Consider the following 17,767-nt stretch of genomic DNA (forward strand, 5'->3'; position numbering starts at 1 on the left):
GTCAATCGAGTACCCACCAACCTTCCAAAGACCATCCCACCCAGACCACGTCTCCTACCCTATCCCTGTAATCCTGCATGCCCAAGGCTAATCTACTCAGCCTGTACATTCCTGGACTCCATAGACAATTTAGCATGGCCAATCTACCTAACCTGCACACCTTTGGACTATGAGGGGAAACCCAGACAGACACAGGGAGAACGTGTAAGCTCTATACACACAGGCACCCAAGGCAAGGATCGAACCCAGGTGCCTGGTGCTGAGAGGCAAGAGTACTGAGCCATTGTGCTGCCCCAAGGTTTGTCCCTCTCAACCTCACCTCTCCCTTGAGGCTGGGTGACCCTCACATTAAATCAACACCTCCCTACGGACGGTCTGGTAAATGTCTTGAAGGTTCCTGTCTCTACCAGCCTTTCACAAAGTCAGTTCCAGATATTCACCACCTCCTGGTGGAAAACTGGTTTTCCTCAAAACTGCCCCAGATCCAAAAGTCTTTCATAAAGACCCTGCATTGCAAACGGGTGCAGTTTGTGAGTAGAGTTTTATAGAAGTTGGAAGATCGCTCAGAACAAACTAAAATAGCTATTCATACATACGGGCAACGGCCATGTGTCAGTTCTTTAAAATTACAGCCCTGTGCGGGATTGAGCTTGGAAGTGTGAGCATTTATAAATTGGGCTCCCCCTGCATAGCACCCATCCCGTCTGCCACATTCATCATTTGTGAGAATCACCATTTGCGAGGATTTTGAAGAATGCAAAGCAGTAGGACTTTACTGAAGTTTCTATTCTTCTTAAAAAGGGAGGTGTAATGAAGTTGGACAAGTAATGTCAAGTTTAAAAAGTCCTTAGCTGAATAACAGAGCTGGGACAAGCTTTTTTTTTAATAAAAAACAAATCTTGCCTTTACGAAGCATTCCACCACATCTGTAAAATATCTCAATCCCTTTCACATAGTGAATTCTGGAATACAATAAATGATTACTCAGGCAAGCACACAAGGCTCACACAAACACGTCACAAATAATGATAAGACAAGATACCAGCAAATCTGATTTAGTTGGTGTAGGTTGAGGGAGAAACATTAGTCAGAAGACTGGCAGCACACTCTGGGTCTAAGTATTACGATGGGGCTGTTAAATGTCCACCTGACAACTGAAATAGGCACATTGAGCTAAGTCTCAATCTTTCATCTGAGTGATGCACTTCAGCTGCAACAGTTTCTACACTATAATCAGACGGACAATTTGTTTTCTACATTTTGATTCAGAATTCAACAAACACTTCACATTAAAAGTTACCATCTCATATAAATTTGTATTTGGTTTACAAATTACTTCCCATTTTTCTGTCCCAATACAGTACTCAAAAGTTTGAAAATTTCAATAAGCTCAAATGTCTGGGAGGGCTAGAAAGGAAAAATAAAAGCAGACACGATGCCATAAAACAGCGTTACACGTCAATCAGAATCTTAATCTCTTCAATTCGGCTTTGCTTTATCTCGCGCAGTCTCTTCGTTCCAAAAGCCCCTGCTGCAAGTTCTCGTTTCTTGTTCTGAATCTTGATCATATTTTCCTCCACGGAGTTTTTCACAATGAACTGCACAGAGGTAGACAGACAGAAGGATGAGGTTTAGTGGATGCTGTCAAAAATCTATGACCACAAAACTGCAGTGTCAGGCACGCACCATTTACACTCCTCGTCACGAGCATAACAAGCAAGATTAAATTTTTAAAAAAGACATGGGAACTTAAGCAGGCCATTCGGCCCATTGAGTCCATTCCACCATTCAATGTGATCATGGCTGCTCTGATAATCCTCAACTCCACTTTCCTGCTTTATCTCCATTACCCTCTGTTAGAAATCGATGATGTGGAGGAGCCAGTGTTGGACTGGGGTGTACAAAGTTAAAAATCACACAACGCCAGGTTATAGTCCAACAGGTTTATTTGGAAGTACAAGCTTTTGGAGCGACACTCCTTCGTCAGGATGTTTGTGGGGCAGGATCAGTTTTACTAGAAATTCTGCATCCCATAATCCTGTCCCACTAGATCCCTGACAAAGGAGTGTGTTCTGAAAGCTTGTACTTCCAAATAAACCTATTGGACTCTAACCTAGTATTGTGCGATTTTTAACCTTAGAAATAGATGTTTATATCTAAATATATGTCATAACCCAGTCTTGAAATTCACCTGTGGTAAAGAATTCTAAAGACTTACCACTGACTTGCAAGTAAAGAGTTATTCCTCATTTCGGTCTGAAATTGGTGACTCCTTACACCGAGATAGATAGATAATGATCTCTGGTCCTACACTCTCCCACAAAGGGAAACAATCTCTCCGCACTCAGCCTACAAATCTTTATATTTGAATAGGTCTCCTCCCATTCTTCTAAACACCAATGAGCACAAGCCCAACCAGTTCAACCTCTCCTCGAGAGAAAAACCCTCCACGCCTGGTATTAGCCTAGTGAACCTTCTCTGGATTACCTCCAGCACCAGTGTACCCTTCCTTAGACTGAGGGGCCCAAACCCATTCACTAAATCCCAGTTGTAATCTGACAAGGGCCTTGTACTGAAGAACCTGGATTACCTACCATTCGATTAACCAAACTTTGGATGATCTGAACAAGACCGCAAGGTCCTGATGCCAGATAACAGTTCTCCAGGCACTGAATAACCAAATGCAATACTTCCTGCCCGTTTCCTTTGGATAATCGGAGGTTACTCTGTATAGCTTCACCAAAATCTCCCTCCTTATATTCTCAATTCCTTTTGAAAGTAAGGCCAACATTCCATTTGCCGTCGCTATTGCTTACTTGCTTTGGGTGCTAGTTTTTAGTGATTCATGCATTAGGAGCCCCAGTTCTCTTTGTTTCCCAACTTTCTACAATCTTTCTCCATTTAAATAATATTCAGCTCTTTTATTCTTCTGGTCAAAGTGCACAACCTCACATTTTCCCATATTCCATCTAAGCTTTTGTACACTCTGTTTATGCTCTCTGCTTTCTTCTTGCCTCACTTGCTGCTCACTCACCCAGTCAGTCAGGAGGAACAGTAGCCTCAAATTTATAGATGCTTTGATTCACCACATTTCTTTCTTTCTTGCTTGTTCTGGTCTGAGCAGGACCAATCTATTTTCAGCCCACCCAAGTTTAAATTCATTCTAACCCTTTGCCGACGAGCTGAGCTGAGCTGGGCTTTGCATTATAGAAGCCTAAACCTCTGCAATGGCGCAGCCTCTCACAGCACAGAAGCTTGCACAGCCTGTTTATGTGCCACCTTTGAAAATGTAAAATATCTGAAGCTGCTTCACAGAATTATTTTTGAACAAAATTTGACACCAAACTACGTAAGGAGCTTATGTCCAGTGAAAAAAAACTGAACAGTCAATAGGTACATTGTCTGCTCTCCCTACATCTCACTTTCAGTGAGAGACTTTGTACAAAAAAACATGATGCTGTTCATCACTAAGGAAGCTGCCAATAAGGAATCCAACAGTACCCAAGTCCAACTTAACCTGCCTTTATAGCTGGGGAAGAAGATTTAATCTGACCATGTTGACTTGAGTAGGAGTGCTTTCCTGAACCAGCATTTATTGCTCATCCCGGATTGCCCAGAGGACAGATAAGAGTCAGTGGCATTGGTGTGGGTCTGGAGTCACATGTAGGTCAGACCAGGTAAGGATGGCAGTTGCATTGCCTAAAAGGACATCAGCAAACTGGATGGGTTTTTCTGACGATCAACAATGGTTTTGTGGTCATCATTAGACTCTTAATGCTAGATTCTTTATTGAATTCAAATACCACATCTGCAATGTTAGGATCTGAACCCAGGTCCCCGGAACATGAGCTGAATTTCTGGGTTAATAGTCTAATGATAATACCACTAGGCTACTGCCCCCACAAGTTTGTTTACATCATTTGGTTTACGGTATGTTGAGTTGTTAGCTTTTCCCTCATATTTTTGTTGGCAGAAAGACATGCCAGTGAAACTGTTTTAAGTACGAGTTCTGGGATATTCTGGTCTGTATGAGGATAACAGAGAAGGGCAATTAACACTTTTCACTTCAATGAAGCCATTCACATGCAAAGTATCAATAATTTTATGAAAATAATTGACAAATAGAGTTGGTTAAATGTTCAGTTTCTACAAATTAATACATAACTTTCTCTTTCTCCTCATCTCTATTTTCTAATTCTTCATCTCCACCTGGTCAATCTTGCCTCCATTAGCTCCAAACCCCTCTCATCACCAACCACTCCTCCTAGGATCTCTCGGTGTTTCACTCTCCCTAGCCGCTCACAGTTTCTCTCTTCCATATGTCTCTTCTGTTTCTCAGGTGAACATCTTTTACAATATTAAAGCAAATCTAAATGGATATGTCTAACAAGCGACAGAAAATGGATTTTATAAAGACAAAAATGGTGCATAAGAACAGTGAGAGATAAATACAAAAAAAAAGAGGGAACAGGGATGAGTAAATATGTTGAGTGCTGTTTCAGATCTCCAGCATCTGCAGTACTTTTGTCTCATTTAAATATTTTCAAATACAATGGCCTGGTGATATTATTGCTAGATGCCAGCTTTCTGTGTTTTGTGCACAAGTGTCCCCAGGTCCCTTTACGTTGCACCTTCTCTCCCAACACCAGGATACTGCAGAATGCTTCGAGACTAAAGCTGCATAGAGATGGAGTGTAATTGATGACAGTAGTTGAGACTCTACAACAATGCATGTGAAGCTAATTTCACAAATCCCAGTGACTGCATGCAGAGGAGTACAGTCCAATTCTACACAGATAAAGCATGCCGCCTCTATGAATAAATATTTACCAATCAGCTCTTCAGGAGCTGTGCTAATGACTTACCTTGGTGATTACAACATCCCTGGTCTGGCCCAGTCTATGGCATCTGTCAAAGCATTGGTCCTCAGCAGCAGGATTCCAGGCCTGACACACAGAAAGGATAGTTACAGCACTGTGGGAATGGCAACTTATTATAGGCATGCACAATACAGTTTGCACAGTAAACAACCAACGTCATTTTAAAAAAGTGAAAGGCAGGAGGTGGAGGAGGATTTAAGGAAATCTAGTTCACCCAGAGGGTGCTGGGGGTCTCAAATACACGACCTGGGAGGGCATTTGAAGCAGGTAAACTCACAACCTTGAAAAAGTACTTGGTTGAACAGCTGAAATGTCATAACACTCAAGGCTATGAGCCTAGTGCTGGAAAGCGAGACCCGTATAGATTTAGCTTTGACTTGGCTCAATAGGCCAACAGACCTTTTCTCTACTGTACCATTCTATAAAAGTCACAAGGCCACACCTGCACCACGTGAACACGACCACAAGCCACAGAACACCAACTCTGCCCCTTCATCTGTCAAACCCAACAACATCCTCAGCTTAAGAGAAAATTCACCAAAAAGTCTCCTTTAAACAAGACACAGAAACTGAGTGCGAACACTATATTCAGAAGTGATCGTGGACATTCAGTTTACTCTCAACTGCCTAAACTGAACTGGTGGAAGTCAGATTTTAATCATTGTGTTTTTCCCCTCTTTAGTGTCATTGTTACTGGGATTTTGTTACTTTACAAATCTTATCAGTCATTTGTGTGAAGAGGATTTCCTGTCTACTTGACCAGTATCACTCTGTTAACAGTCATTCGAGTGGAGAGTACAGTAACATGGGGTTTGCCTACCTAAGAAAATAAAGTCAGGCGATTGGTCATTGGTTTAAAAAGTCTCCGATTTCTATGCTGTTAAGACAAACTGCATTAAGCATCACCTTTTACTGATGGTTTGATGTATGAGATCTGGGAAAAGGAATGCAAGTTTATAGTGGGACGAGTGGGAGTTTGGATGTTAAATAATAAAACAACAGGAGTAGGCCCTTCAGACCATGGAGCCTGCTAGCCCCAGTTCACTTAGACCATGACCAATCATTAACCTCAATGCCCCTTTCCTACTATACACAGTCATGGAAAAATGAAAAGGCTAGTACTTTGGAAGCAAGGGATCAAAATTAGCTGGAGGTCTCTACTTCATCCGACTCCATCTTGGGAAAAGATGGCAATCCGTTTTCCCAGATTCATTCTGTCACCTCCCCTCCCTGATAAAGGAAGGTTTAGAAATGGGTACGTTCGCTAATGATTGCACAATGTTCATTCTCGACTCCTCGGAACTTGAAGCAGTCAAAAGTTCAAATCCAAGAAGATCTGGAGGCTTGGGCTGACAAGTGACAAAACACCATTCACACAAAAACCAGAAAGTGACCATTTCCAATAAGAGAATCTAGCCACCGTGACCATCACTGAATCACCCACTATCCAAACGCTGGGGGTTTGACCAGAAACTCAACTGGATTCACCACTTATACACACACAGTGGTTACAAGAGCAGGTTAGATGCTAGGAATACTGCAGCGGGTAACTGACCTCCTGACTTCTCAAGGACTGTCCACTATCTACACAGCACAAGTCAGGAGTGTGATGGAATAATCCTCACTTGCCTGGATGGGTGCAGCTCCAATAACACTCAAGAAGCTTGACACCATCCAGGACAAAGCAGCCCACTTATTGACACCACATCCACAAACATCCACTCCCTCTACCACTAAAGCTCAGAAGTAGCAGTGTGTACTATCTACAAGATGCACTGCAGAAATTCACCAAAGATCATCAGGCAGCACCTTCCAAACCCATGACCACTTCCACCTAGAAGGACAAGGGCAGCAGTTACATGAGAACTCCACCAACTTCAAGTTCCCCTTCAAGCCACTCATCATCCTGACTTGGAAATATATCACCATTCCTTCACTGTTGCTGGGTCAAAATCCTGGAATTCCCTCCCTGAGGGCATTGTGGGTCAACCCACAACAGGTGGACTGCAGCAGCCCTACGAAGGCAGCTCACCCCCACCTTCTCAAGGGCAACGAGGGACGGGCAATAAATGCTGACCCAGCCAGTGATGCCCACATCCCAGAAGACAATTAAACAGTTAATTCAGGAGGTGTAGTTATATATGTGTTTTAACAAATGGAATCCATGTAATTTCTAGTCCAGGGAGAGAAAAGGTGGATTTGGAACATTACACAACACTGCCTTTATTTTGGATGACTTAAATCAGAATACAATGTGCAGTCAACACAGATTCTTCACAGACAGAAAAAATGGCAGCAATGGCTGCACAAGCTCCTCACATTAAGCAGGTCGCGAGGTTCTGCATCAATACTCACAGGGTCCATGAGGAATACACGAGACGCTGCCGTCAAATTCAAACCAACTCCACCAGCCTTCAGCGACAGCAGCATGACAGTTGGCGAGCCTGGCTCACTGCTCTGGAAGGACTCAATGGCATTTATCCGCCGTTTCTGGGGCATTGAGCCATCCAGGCGCGTAAATGCAAAGCCTTCTTGTCTACAAAACAAAAACCAAAGCAGAACCGCACTGTAGGCAGATTTTCTCTCAGTTAGAGCATGGTCAAAGATGACAAAGGACAGCCCCCCCCATTTCATTCGTGGCTTCCTAGCTTTTGCTGATAGCACAGAATTTATATCTAAAAGGTCAATCTGTAAACAATCAGCTTTACCAGATTTTTTAAAAATGTATTTGAACTATTAATGCACCCTTTATGCTGAAGGATTATCTACCAGCAACATAGTGAAACTTGACCCAAAGTCTAACTATGACCGAGTTCTGAATCAAGACCCAAACTAGCACTGCCATGCTGATCAAAGTACATGCTTCAGAGTTACCCATTTTTGAGTTGACTGCAGCAAGACAGTTATCAGCTTGCCCTTACAGCCCATCTGTGCAGACTGACTGAATCTCCTCCCTTTAGCATGTAGGAAGTAGCACAAGAGCTGAAAATGTGTTGCTGGTTAAAGAACAGCAGGTCAGGCAGCACCCAAGGAACAGGAAATTCGACGTTTCAGGTCAGAGCCCTTCAACAGGAAGTAGCACAAGCCTAGGAGGGTTGGCTCACTGCTCAGCACTAGGTTAGAGTGGTGCTGGAAAAGCACAGCAGGTTAGGCAGCATCTGAGGAGCAGGAAAATCAATGTGTCGGGCAATAGCTCAACATCATTCTTGAAGGGCTGTTGCCCGACACATTGATTTTCCTGCTCCTTAGATGCTGTCTGACCTGCTGTGCCTTTCCTGCACCACTAATCTAGACTCTGATGTCCAGCACCTGCAGTCCTCACTTTTGCCTCACTGCTTAGCACTGTTAAAGGAATGGTTAGCATTGTTGCCTCACAGCACCAGCAATCCAGGTTCAATTCCAGCTCGGATGACTATCTGTGAGGAGTTTGCAATTCTCCCATGTCTGTGAGGCTTTCTGCCAGGTACTCCAATTTCCTTTCACAGTCTAAAACATGCAGGTTGACCGGGATAAATTGCCCCATAATGTTCAGGGACGTGCAGACTAAGTGGGTTAACGACAATAAACGTGGGGTTATGGGGATAAAGCGGGATGTGCTTCGGAGGATTGGTGCACACTCAATGGGCCAAATGGCCTTTATCTGCACTGTAGGGATTCTACGATTAAGTAAAAGTCATAAATTTTAGTGAGTGGGAAAAGATTTGGCAAATGGAGGACAATGTGGGCAAGTGTGAATTTATTTATTTTGGCAGAAAGGGAAAAAAAAGGCTTATTATCCTAATAGGGAGACGTTGCAGAGCTCTGAGATCGGAGTGCCCTAGTGCATGAACTAGTGCAGAAGGTTAGTATGCAGGTACAGCCAGTAATCAAGAAAGCTCAGAGAATGCCACTTTTTTTTATTACAAGGGGAATCAAATGCAAGAGTTAGGCTTCATTGGTGAGACCACGTTTGGAGCACTGTGTACAACAGCGGTCACTGTACTGATTGCATTGAAACAGTTCAGGGAAGATTGACTAAAAAGAGAGCAGATTGTCTAATAAGGAAAGGATGTTCAAGTTACGCCTGGATTCTACGGAGTTTAGAAGAGTCAGAGGTAACTTCATAAAGATCCCGAGGGGTCTTGTCGGGTGGATGTGGAAAAAAAGGTTACCTTTTGTGGAACAATTTAGAACCTGGGCATCATAGTTTAAAAATAAGAGGTTGTCCATTTAAGACAGAGATTAGGATTACCTCTCAGAGGGTCAAGAGTCTTTAGAATTTCCTTGCTCCAAATTCAGTGGATGCAGAAACTTTAAATATTTTTAAAGGCAGAGTTTGATAGATTGCTGATCACCAGGGGGTGAAGATTATCAGGGGTATGCAGGAACATACAGTCAAGGTTAAAATCAGATCAGCCACGATCTTATTGTATGTTGGAGCAGGATGGAAGGGCCAAATGGCCTGGTTTTATTCAGTTGTTTGTTTGTACACTAACTGTCCATGAGCAGGTTGGAGAAACCCTGGTTACTTTCCCCTCCATACACTAATTGAGGCAAAGTTGCTCCAAAATTAAAAATCGCACACCCCACAGTTCATACCTGATGTTGAATCAGTCCCGTGGTATCCACAAGTCCAATCCAACATGATAAACTCTGGCACAGTTACCAAGTGGTTTCAACAGACTATTCCAGGAGTGCTCGATACCGCAGCGGCTGTATTTGTATCGTGGAGCCAACTCCTCTACATGGATTCCTAAAGTGTGTTCAACGTAATGCCACAAAATTATGGCAGCTTACAAAATCCCATGGTATCATTCCTAGCACCTGGAGGAGGGAGGTTCTGAAAGCTTGTGTTTTCAAATGAACATGCTGGATCAAAAACCTGGTGTCATGTGACTTTTGACCTCACGTACTTCAACCGTGCCAGCTCCAAGTTAAGTTTCAACATCGTTGCAGCTTACACTCGAATGCTAAAACAGTGTCAGCTCTCCAGCTTCTCACATTCACTATGAAGCTGGACACAGGTTTAATCTAGAGCAGGGCTTCCTCCAAGTATTGAGAGACTGGCTGAAATAAAGGGTTGCGAGCTCCAATACAGAAATGGACACCACAGAGCTCCTACTGCTAACAGCTGCCAGCCAACTTTAAATCCAGAGTTAAAAAATCACAACACCAGGTTATAGTCCAACAGGTTTATTTGGAAGCACTAGCTTTCACAGCAGTGCTCCTTCATCAGGCTACCAGTGGGGCAGGATCATACGACACAGAATCTATAGCAAAAGATCACAGTGTCATGCAATTACGATGATATACTGAACAAACCTAGATTTGCTGTGAAGTCCTTCATCTTTTAGATTGGGTTACAGGTTCCAGTTCATTAATATGCAAAACCCAAAACATCTTTTAAGTCACATTCTCAAAATAACTTAAGTCTTTATTTAAAAAAAAGGTAACATCTCAGCTCAGGAAATGTATTAAAGAAAGTGACTTAAAGGAGAACAAAAGGGAGAACTAGCCATTTGGATACAGAATTGGCTCAAATGTAGAAGACAGAGGGTGGTGCTGGAGGGTTGTTTTTCAGACTGGAGGCTGTGACCAATGGAGTGCCACAAGAATCAGTGCTGGGTCCACTACTTTTCATCAGTTATGTAAATGATTTGGATGCGAGCATAAGAGGTATAGTTAGTAAGTTTGTAAATGACACCAAAATTGGAGGTGTAGTGAACAGCGAAGAAGGTTACCTCAGATTACAACAGGATCTTGATCAGATGGGCCAATGGGCTGAGAAGTGGCAGATGGAGTTTAATTCAGATAAATAAGAGGTGCTGCATTTTGGGAAAACAAAAATGTACTTATATGCTTAATGGTAAGGTCCTAGGGAGTGTTGCTGAACAAAGGGACCTTGGAGTGCAGGTTCATAGCTCCTTGAAAGTGGAGTCGCAGGTAGATAGGATAGTGAAGGCAGTGTTTGTTATGCTTTCCTTTATTGGTCAGAGTATCGAGTACAGGAGTTGGGACGTAATGTTGCAGCTGTACAGGACATTGGTTAGGCCACTGTTGGAATATTGCGTGCAATTCTAGTCTCCTTCCTATTGGAAAGATGTTGTGAAACCTGAAAGGTTCGGAAAAGATTTGCAAAGATGTTGCCAGGGTTGAAGGATTTGAGCTATAGGGACAGGTTGAATAGATTAGGGCTGTTTTCCCTGGAATGTCAGAGGCTGAGGGGTAACAGTATAGAGGTTTATAAAATCATGAGGGGCATGGATAGGGTAAATAGACAAAGTCTTTTTGCCAGCGTGGGAGAGTCCAGAACTAGAGGGCATAGATTTAGGGGGAGAGGGGAAAGATATAAACGGGACCTAAGAGGCAAACTTTTCATGTAGAGGGTGGTACGTGTATGGATTGAGCTGCCAGAGGAAGTGGTGGAGGCTGGTACAATTGCAACATTTAAAAGGCATCTGGATGGTTATATGAATAGGAAGGGTTTGGAGGGATAAGGGCCGGGTGCTGGCAGGTGGGACTAAATTGGGTTGGGATATCTGGTTGGCATAGGCAGGTTGGACCGAAGAGTCTGTTTCCATGCTGTACGGCTCTATGACTCTTAAGTTCTGTGATTTACATATTAAAATGAACAGAAACCTGCAACCCATTCTAAAAGATGAAAGACTTAACAACAATCTAGGTTTGTTCAATACAGGGCGATCCCCATAACCGCAGAATTGTCTTCCACGGTTTGTTACCTGCAATTCACCACAGCCCAAACATATTATAAGGAACCTTTCAGACGGGCGGCACGGTGGTTAGCACTGCTGCCTCATAGCGCCAGAGACCCGGGTTCAATGCCCGCCTTAGGCAACTATCTGTGCGGAGTTTGCACATTCTCCCTGTGTCTGCGTGGGTTTCCTCCGGGTGCTCCGGTTTCTTCACACAGTCCAAAAAAATGTGCAGGTCAGGTGAATTGGCCATGCTAAATTGCCCATAGAGTTAGGTGATGGGGTAAATGTAGAGGAATGGGTCCGGGTGGGTTGCGCTTTAGCGGGTCGGTGTGGACTTGTTGGGCCGAAGGGCCTGTTTCCACAGTGTAAGTAATCTAATCTAACTAAGAACCGGGGGCTGCTGGGAAGGCAAATTTCCCATCATGCCCCTGCTAAAGGAACAGCGCTCTGAAGACTAGTGCTTCCAAATAAATCTACTGGACTATAACCTGGCGTTGTGATTTTTAACTATGTCCATGCAGTCAATCACCAGTTCCCCCACATCACAACCTTTAAATCAGTGCACTGCATTTGCGAATAAAAGTAGTGGGTGTGGACTAACTGGCCAATCACTGAGGTTCAGTTCCTGCTCACAGCAGCATCCACTCCCCCCGCCTACCACCCATACACTCCCCTCCAACCCACCCCTTTTTCCAAACCACTTCCTCTCACCCTTCCCTTCCATCCCCACCCCTTTCAGCAGCATCCACCTCCTCTAAAAGCAGCATCCCTGTCCCTTCTAACCCCCTTCCCTTCCAAGCAGGCATTCCTGACCGCAGCCATCTGAAACTCCCAGTTGCGAGGTATGTGTTCCTTATTTAAGAGACGCTGAAGTCTAAACAGCTCCTTCCCCCGACCAGCTCTCTGCCCCACTGTCGCAGGCCATCACTTGCCCCCTCCCACCCTCCTAATCCCCCCAGCTCTGTGGGCAGGGCCCATTTTCAAACCTCAAAACGAGGTAGCTTTGGGAAACTGGTTGGGAGGCAGTGCACTGAGAAATTTATCGTTAAAAGCAGACACTAATGTGGGTTGCATTTGGTAGAGTCACTCAAGTCTTCAGTGAAATGAAAACAAAACAGACCTCTATAGTATGCGACTCAGCATCCAACTACACTCCCTGAAAACATGTGGAACCAAAGGCAACAAGCAAGTTATCTGGGAGTGTACAATGATGATCCCAGTTGCTTTTGGTGTGTATCATACTTCAGAACACAGCCCTATATGAAGAAAAAAAGCTACTCGTAAAACAATCACAAAGTCATTGATGCTGGGCAAGCAATATTTAATTGCCAGGTATGTAAATATTCATATCCCAACAGCTGGGAGGGCTCACTTATACCAAACAGGCAGTTCAAGATAGCGCCGCCTCCTCCTCATGGGCTACTAGAGATCGACAGTTCCCCTTCCGCCACTTTTCATTCTGGGTGCCATGCTGTTTACTCTCTTTACTCAGGGAGTGTGGTAAGGGCGTGGAATGCCCTGCCTGCCAATGTAGTTAACGCGGCCGCATTGGTGAGATGTAAACAGTCCTTGGATAAGCACATGGATGATAATGGGATGGTGTAGGGGGGTGGGCTTAGGTTAGTTCACAGGTCAGGGCAACATCGAGGGCCGAAGGGCCTGCTTTGCACTGTATTGTTCGATGTACATTGCATCTGTTATATAACATTTTGATCTTTTGCTATAAATTCTGTGTCCTACAATCCTGCCCCACTAGCTGCCTGGAAGGAGCAGCGCTCTGAAAGATTGTATTTTCAAATAAACCTGTTGGACTACAACCTGGCGTCATGTGATTTTTAACTTTGTTTACTATTTGGGATTTTTATTTCTCAATGAGCTGCAAAGAACTAGTGACCTTCCTCTCCTACAAAGGACCAACCACTGGCTTTTCACAAGTAGCAGCTATTTTTTCCCAAACACTTCCAAAAAACATTTATTAAAACTGCAGTACTCATGATGAATCAGTGCCAGGCTTCCTGACCTCCCAGTGTAACAATACCAGCTGCTTCAATTCAAGGAAACACAAGAAAAGGAATATGAAACAGGTCTGTACCTACCGGAGTGGTGTTTCTATAAGAGTTAGAAAAGCTGTGAACTGGGACACTACTAAACTCTTGATGGTGGGATCCTGCTTTCGAAGCTCGATCAAGGAATGCATCAGGGCATCGACCTGTCATGACACACCGGAACATTATATAGGTCAGTATCAGCTAGCTGGCCGAGATGCCTTCCGAAAGACTTACAAGTTAGGTGGCACCAGTGCAGCACTTCCTTTTAATTGCCACATATCTGAATGATCATACCCCAACAGCTCTGTGGGTTTATTCACACCAAATAGGCTGCAGCAGTTCAAGATGGCAGTTCATCACCACCTCCCCCTGGGCAACTACAGATTGACAATAAATACTGACCCAGCCAGTGATGCCCATGCCCCATGAACTAGCTAAAACAAAATGGCACCCAAAAGGTTCCATTCTCCTCTACTTTTACTGGAATCAATGTATTGCTTGCAATGGCTTGACTTCCTGACCGTACACCCCTACCCCTGGTATTCCCCAAACAGCCCTCCTTGACCCCTCATGATTTCTCATCCATGTGCTACCCCTCAGTGATATCTAAAAACACAGTAGAGTTTCCAAATGTACACTGATGGCACCCAGCTCTACCTCATCACCATGTGTCTCAACTCCCTCACCATTTTAAACAGGTCAGACATCTGGTAGTGGAAGAGGAAACATTTCTGACTAAATATTGGGAAGGCCAAAGCTGTTGTCCTTGGACACGCTGGAAACTCTGTTCCCTAGCTTCTGAGGCTGTCCCTCTGTGGTAATAATTTGAGGCTGAACCAGACTGTTGCTGCCTGGGTGCCATGTTTGATCTTAGGGTGATCCGCTGATACGTCGCCATGATGTCACAAAGACCACCTATTGGTAGCTTGGCTCAATTCCTCCTCTGCTTCCTAAAACACTTATCTCCCCCTTTTTATTTAAAAAAAAAGCCTCTAAATTTAATGAATCCAAGATAATCTTGGCTGGTCTCCCACAGTCAACCCACTAGGCTTCAGATCAACTAGAACTCCACTGTTTGTAGTCTTAATCTCACCAAGTCCTGCTTACCCACTGCCTTGCCATCCTCCACTGCTTCCTGCTTAAGCAATGCCTCAAGTTTAAAAACAGCTCAGCCTTACTTTCAGATTTTTTCAAACTTACGATCTTTCTCTCCTCGGGCTCAATAAACGTTCAAGTTATTTGTACTTATTTAACTTTGACCTTTTCAGCATCTCTGTTTTTAATCACTCCTTGATTTGGAGATGCCAGTGTTGGACAGAAATGTACCAAGTTAAAAATCACACAATACCAGGTTATAGACCAACAGGTTTAATTGGAAGCACTAGCTTTCAGATCGCTGCTCCTTCATCAGGCGATTGTGGAGAATCAAGACCATCTCCACAACCACCAGATAAAGGAGTGGCGCTTTGAAAGCTAGTGCTTCCAAATAAACCTGTTGGACTATAACCTGATGTTGTGTGATTTTTAACTTCAATCACTCCCTTTTCAGGAGCTGCAGCTCCGTGTTCTAGAGCATCTTCACCAAGTCTCTCTTTACCTTTCTATCCTCCATTAACACATTCCACAAAACCTACTCCCATCTTTGGCATGTGCGGCTGCATGTTGAGTCCTCTAATGTGCGGCTGCATGTTGAGTCCTCTAACCTAATAATAAGACCAATTGTGACTAGCGGGTAAGTGCTGCATTTTCCTTGTTTGTTTCTTTAGATTTAGTTGGTTTTTGTTGTTTTTTTTTAAGGAAAGCTTACTTTTAGAGGGATGGCAGTGCAGAGAGGGCAATGTTCCTCTTGCAACATGTATGAGGTGAGGGAAGCCATTAGCATCCCTGCTGAGTACACTTGCAAGAAGTGCACCCATCTCCAGCTCCTCCAAACCCGTGTTAGGGAACTGGAGCTGGAGTTGGATGAACTGCGGATCATTCGGGAGGCAGAGGAGGTCATAGATCGGAGCTTTAGGCAAGTAGTTACTCCGAAAGTTCAAGATAGATGGGTGACAGTGAGGGGGAGTGGGAGGAGGAAGCCAGTGCAGGGACCCTCTGCGGTCATTCCCCTCAAGAACAAGTATACCGTTTTGGATACTTGTGGGGGGGATGACTTACCAGGGGCAAGCAACGAGGTTCAGGCCTCTGGCACGGAGCCTGGCCCCGTTGCTCAGAAGGGAAGGGTGGAGAAAGGTAGAGCAATAGTTCTTGGGGACTCGATAGTGAGGGGTACAGACAGACGGTTTTGTGGGGGCGACAGGGACTCACGTTTGGTATGTTGCCTCCCAGGTGCAAGGGTACGTGATGTCGCTGATCGTGTTTTCCGGGTCCTTAAGGGGGAGGGGGAGCAGCCCCAGATCGTGGTCCACGTTGGCACCAATGATATAGGTAGGAAGAAGGGTGAGGATGTCAGACAGGCTTTCAGGGAGCTAGGTTGGAAGCTCAGAGTTAGAACAAACAGAGTTGTAGTCTCTGGTTTGTTACCCGTGCCACGTGAAAGAGAGTCGAGGAATAGGGAGAGAGAACAGTTAAATGCGTGGCTACAGGGATGGTGCAGGAGGGAGGGATTCCGGTTTCTGGACAACTGGGGTCCTTTCTGGGGAAGGTGGGACCTCTATAAAAAGGATGGGCTACACCTGAACCTGAGGGGCACCAGTGTCCTTGGGGGGAGGTTTGCTAGTGCTCTTTGGGAGGGTTTAAACTAACTCCGCGGGGGCATGGGAACCAGGACTGTAGCTTTAGGGTACAGGACCTTGAGTGTAGGGAGGTTAGGAATAATGCAACGATCTCTAAGGAGGGTGCCTGTAACCAGAAAGGTGGATTGAAGTGTGTATACTTCAATGCCAGAAGTATAAGGAATAAGGTAGGTGAACTTGCAGCGTGGGTTGGTACCTGGGACTTCGATGTTGTGGCCATTACAGAGACGTGGGTAGAACAGGGACAAGAATGGCTGTTGCACGTTCCAGGGTTCAAATGTTTTAGTAGGATCAGACATGGGGGTAAAAAAGGGGGAGGCGTGGCATTACTTGTCAAAGACAGTATCACAGCAGTGGAATGGACGATGGAAGAGGACTTGCCATCTGAGGTCGTTTGGGTTGAGGTTAGAAATAGGAAAGGTGAGGTCACCCTGTTAGGTGTTTTCTACAGGCCTCCTAATAGTCCTAGAGAAGTAGAGGATAATATTGCGAGGATGATTCAGGAAAAGAGTGAAGGTAGCAGGGTGGTTGTTATGGGGGACTTTAACTTCCCAGATATTGACTGGGAGAGCTATAGCTCGAGTTCATTAGATGGGTCGGTGTTTGTACAATGTGTGCAGGAGGGTTTCCTGACACAATATGTCGTCAGGCCAACAAGAGGGGAGGCTATATTGGATTTGGTTCTAGGTAATGAACCAGGCCAGGTGTTAGACTTGGAGGTAGGTGAGCACTTCGGGGACAGTGACCACAACTCGGTGACTTTTACTTTAGTGATGGAGAGGGATAATCGTGCGCCGCAGGGCAAGAGCTATAGCTGGGGGCAGGGAAATTATGATGCAGTGAGGCATGACTTAGGTTGTGTGGATTGGAAAAACAGGCTTCAAGAGAAGAACACTAATGAGATGTGGGGATTGTTCAAGGAGCAGCTACTGTGTGTCCTCGATAGGTATGTACCAGTCAGGCATGGTGTAAAGGGCCTTGTGAGGCAGCCGTGGTTTAGTAAGGAATTGGAGTCCCTTGTGAAAGGGAAGAAGGCGGCATGTGTAAAGATGAGGCGTGAAGGTTCAGTAGGGGCGATTGAGAGTTATAAGGTAGCCAGGAAGGAGCTAAAGAGGGAGCTAAGAAAAGCGAGAAGGGGACATGAAAAGTCTTTAGCTGGTAGGATTAGGGAAAACCCAAAGGCTTTCTATAGGTATGTCAAGAATAAAAGGATGACTAGGGTAGGTATCGGTCCAGTCAAGGATAGTAGTGGGAAGTTGTGTGTGGAGGCGGAGGAGATTGGAGAGACATTAAATCAGTACTTTTCATCAGTATTCACTCAGGAACAGGACACTGCTGATGTGAATATGGAATCACAAATAATTAGAATGGATGCCCTGGAAATATGCAGGGAAGAGGTTTTGGGAATA

The 17,767-nt window shown here is 44.6% G+C and overlaps 1 protein-coding gene across 3 annotated transcripts in view; it reads right to left on the bottom strand.

Moving 5' to 3' along the window:
* Positions 1-859: 859 nt before the first annotated feature.
* hltf (helicase-like transcription factor) overlaps positions 860-17,767 on the bottom strand; it is a 76,596-nt gene continuing 59,688 nt past the window's right edge. For 2 of the 3 annotated variants that reach the window (XM_060834535.1, XM_060834536.1), the window contains exons 22-25: positions 13,672-13,784; positions 7,236-7,416; positions 4,866-4,946; positions 860-1,598 (exon numbers count right to left, since the gene is read on the bottom strand). In XM_060834535.1, the coding sequence (XP_060690518.1) occupies positions 1,452-1,598; positions 4,866-4,946; positions 7,236-7,416; positions 13,672-13,784 (522 nt within the window). In that variant the 3' untranslated portion in view covers positions 860-1,451. The remainder of the gene's footprint in view (positions 1,599-4,865; positions 4,947-7,235; positions 7,417-13,671; positions 13,785-17,767) is intronic. The other variant, XM_060834534.1, reaches the window with a different exon arrangement.

Source organism: Hemiscyllium ocellatum, chromosome 13, assembly GCF_020745735.1.
Source record: "Hemiscyllium ocellatum isolate sHemOce1 chromosome 13, sHemOce1.pat.X.cur, whole genome shotgun sequence".
Classification (NCBI taxonomy): Eukaryota; Metazoa; Chordata; class Chondrichthyes; order Orectolobiformes; family Hemiscylliidae; genus Hemiscyllium; species Hemiscyllium ocellatum.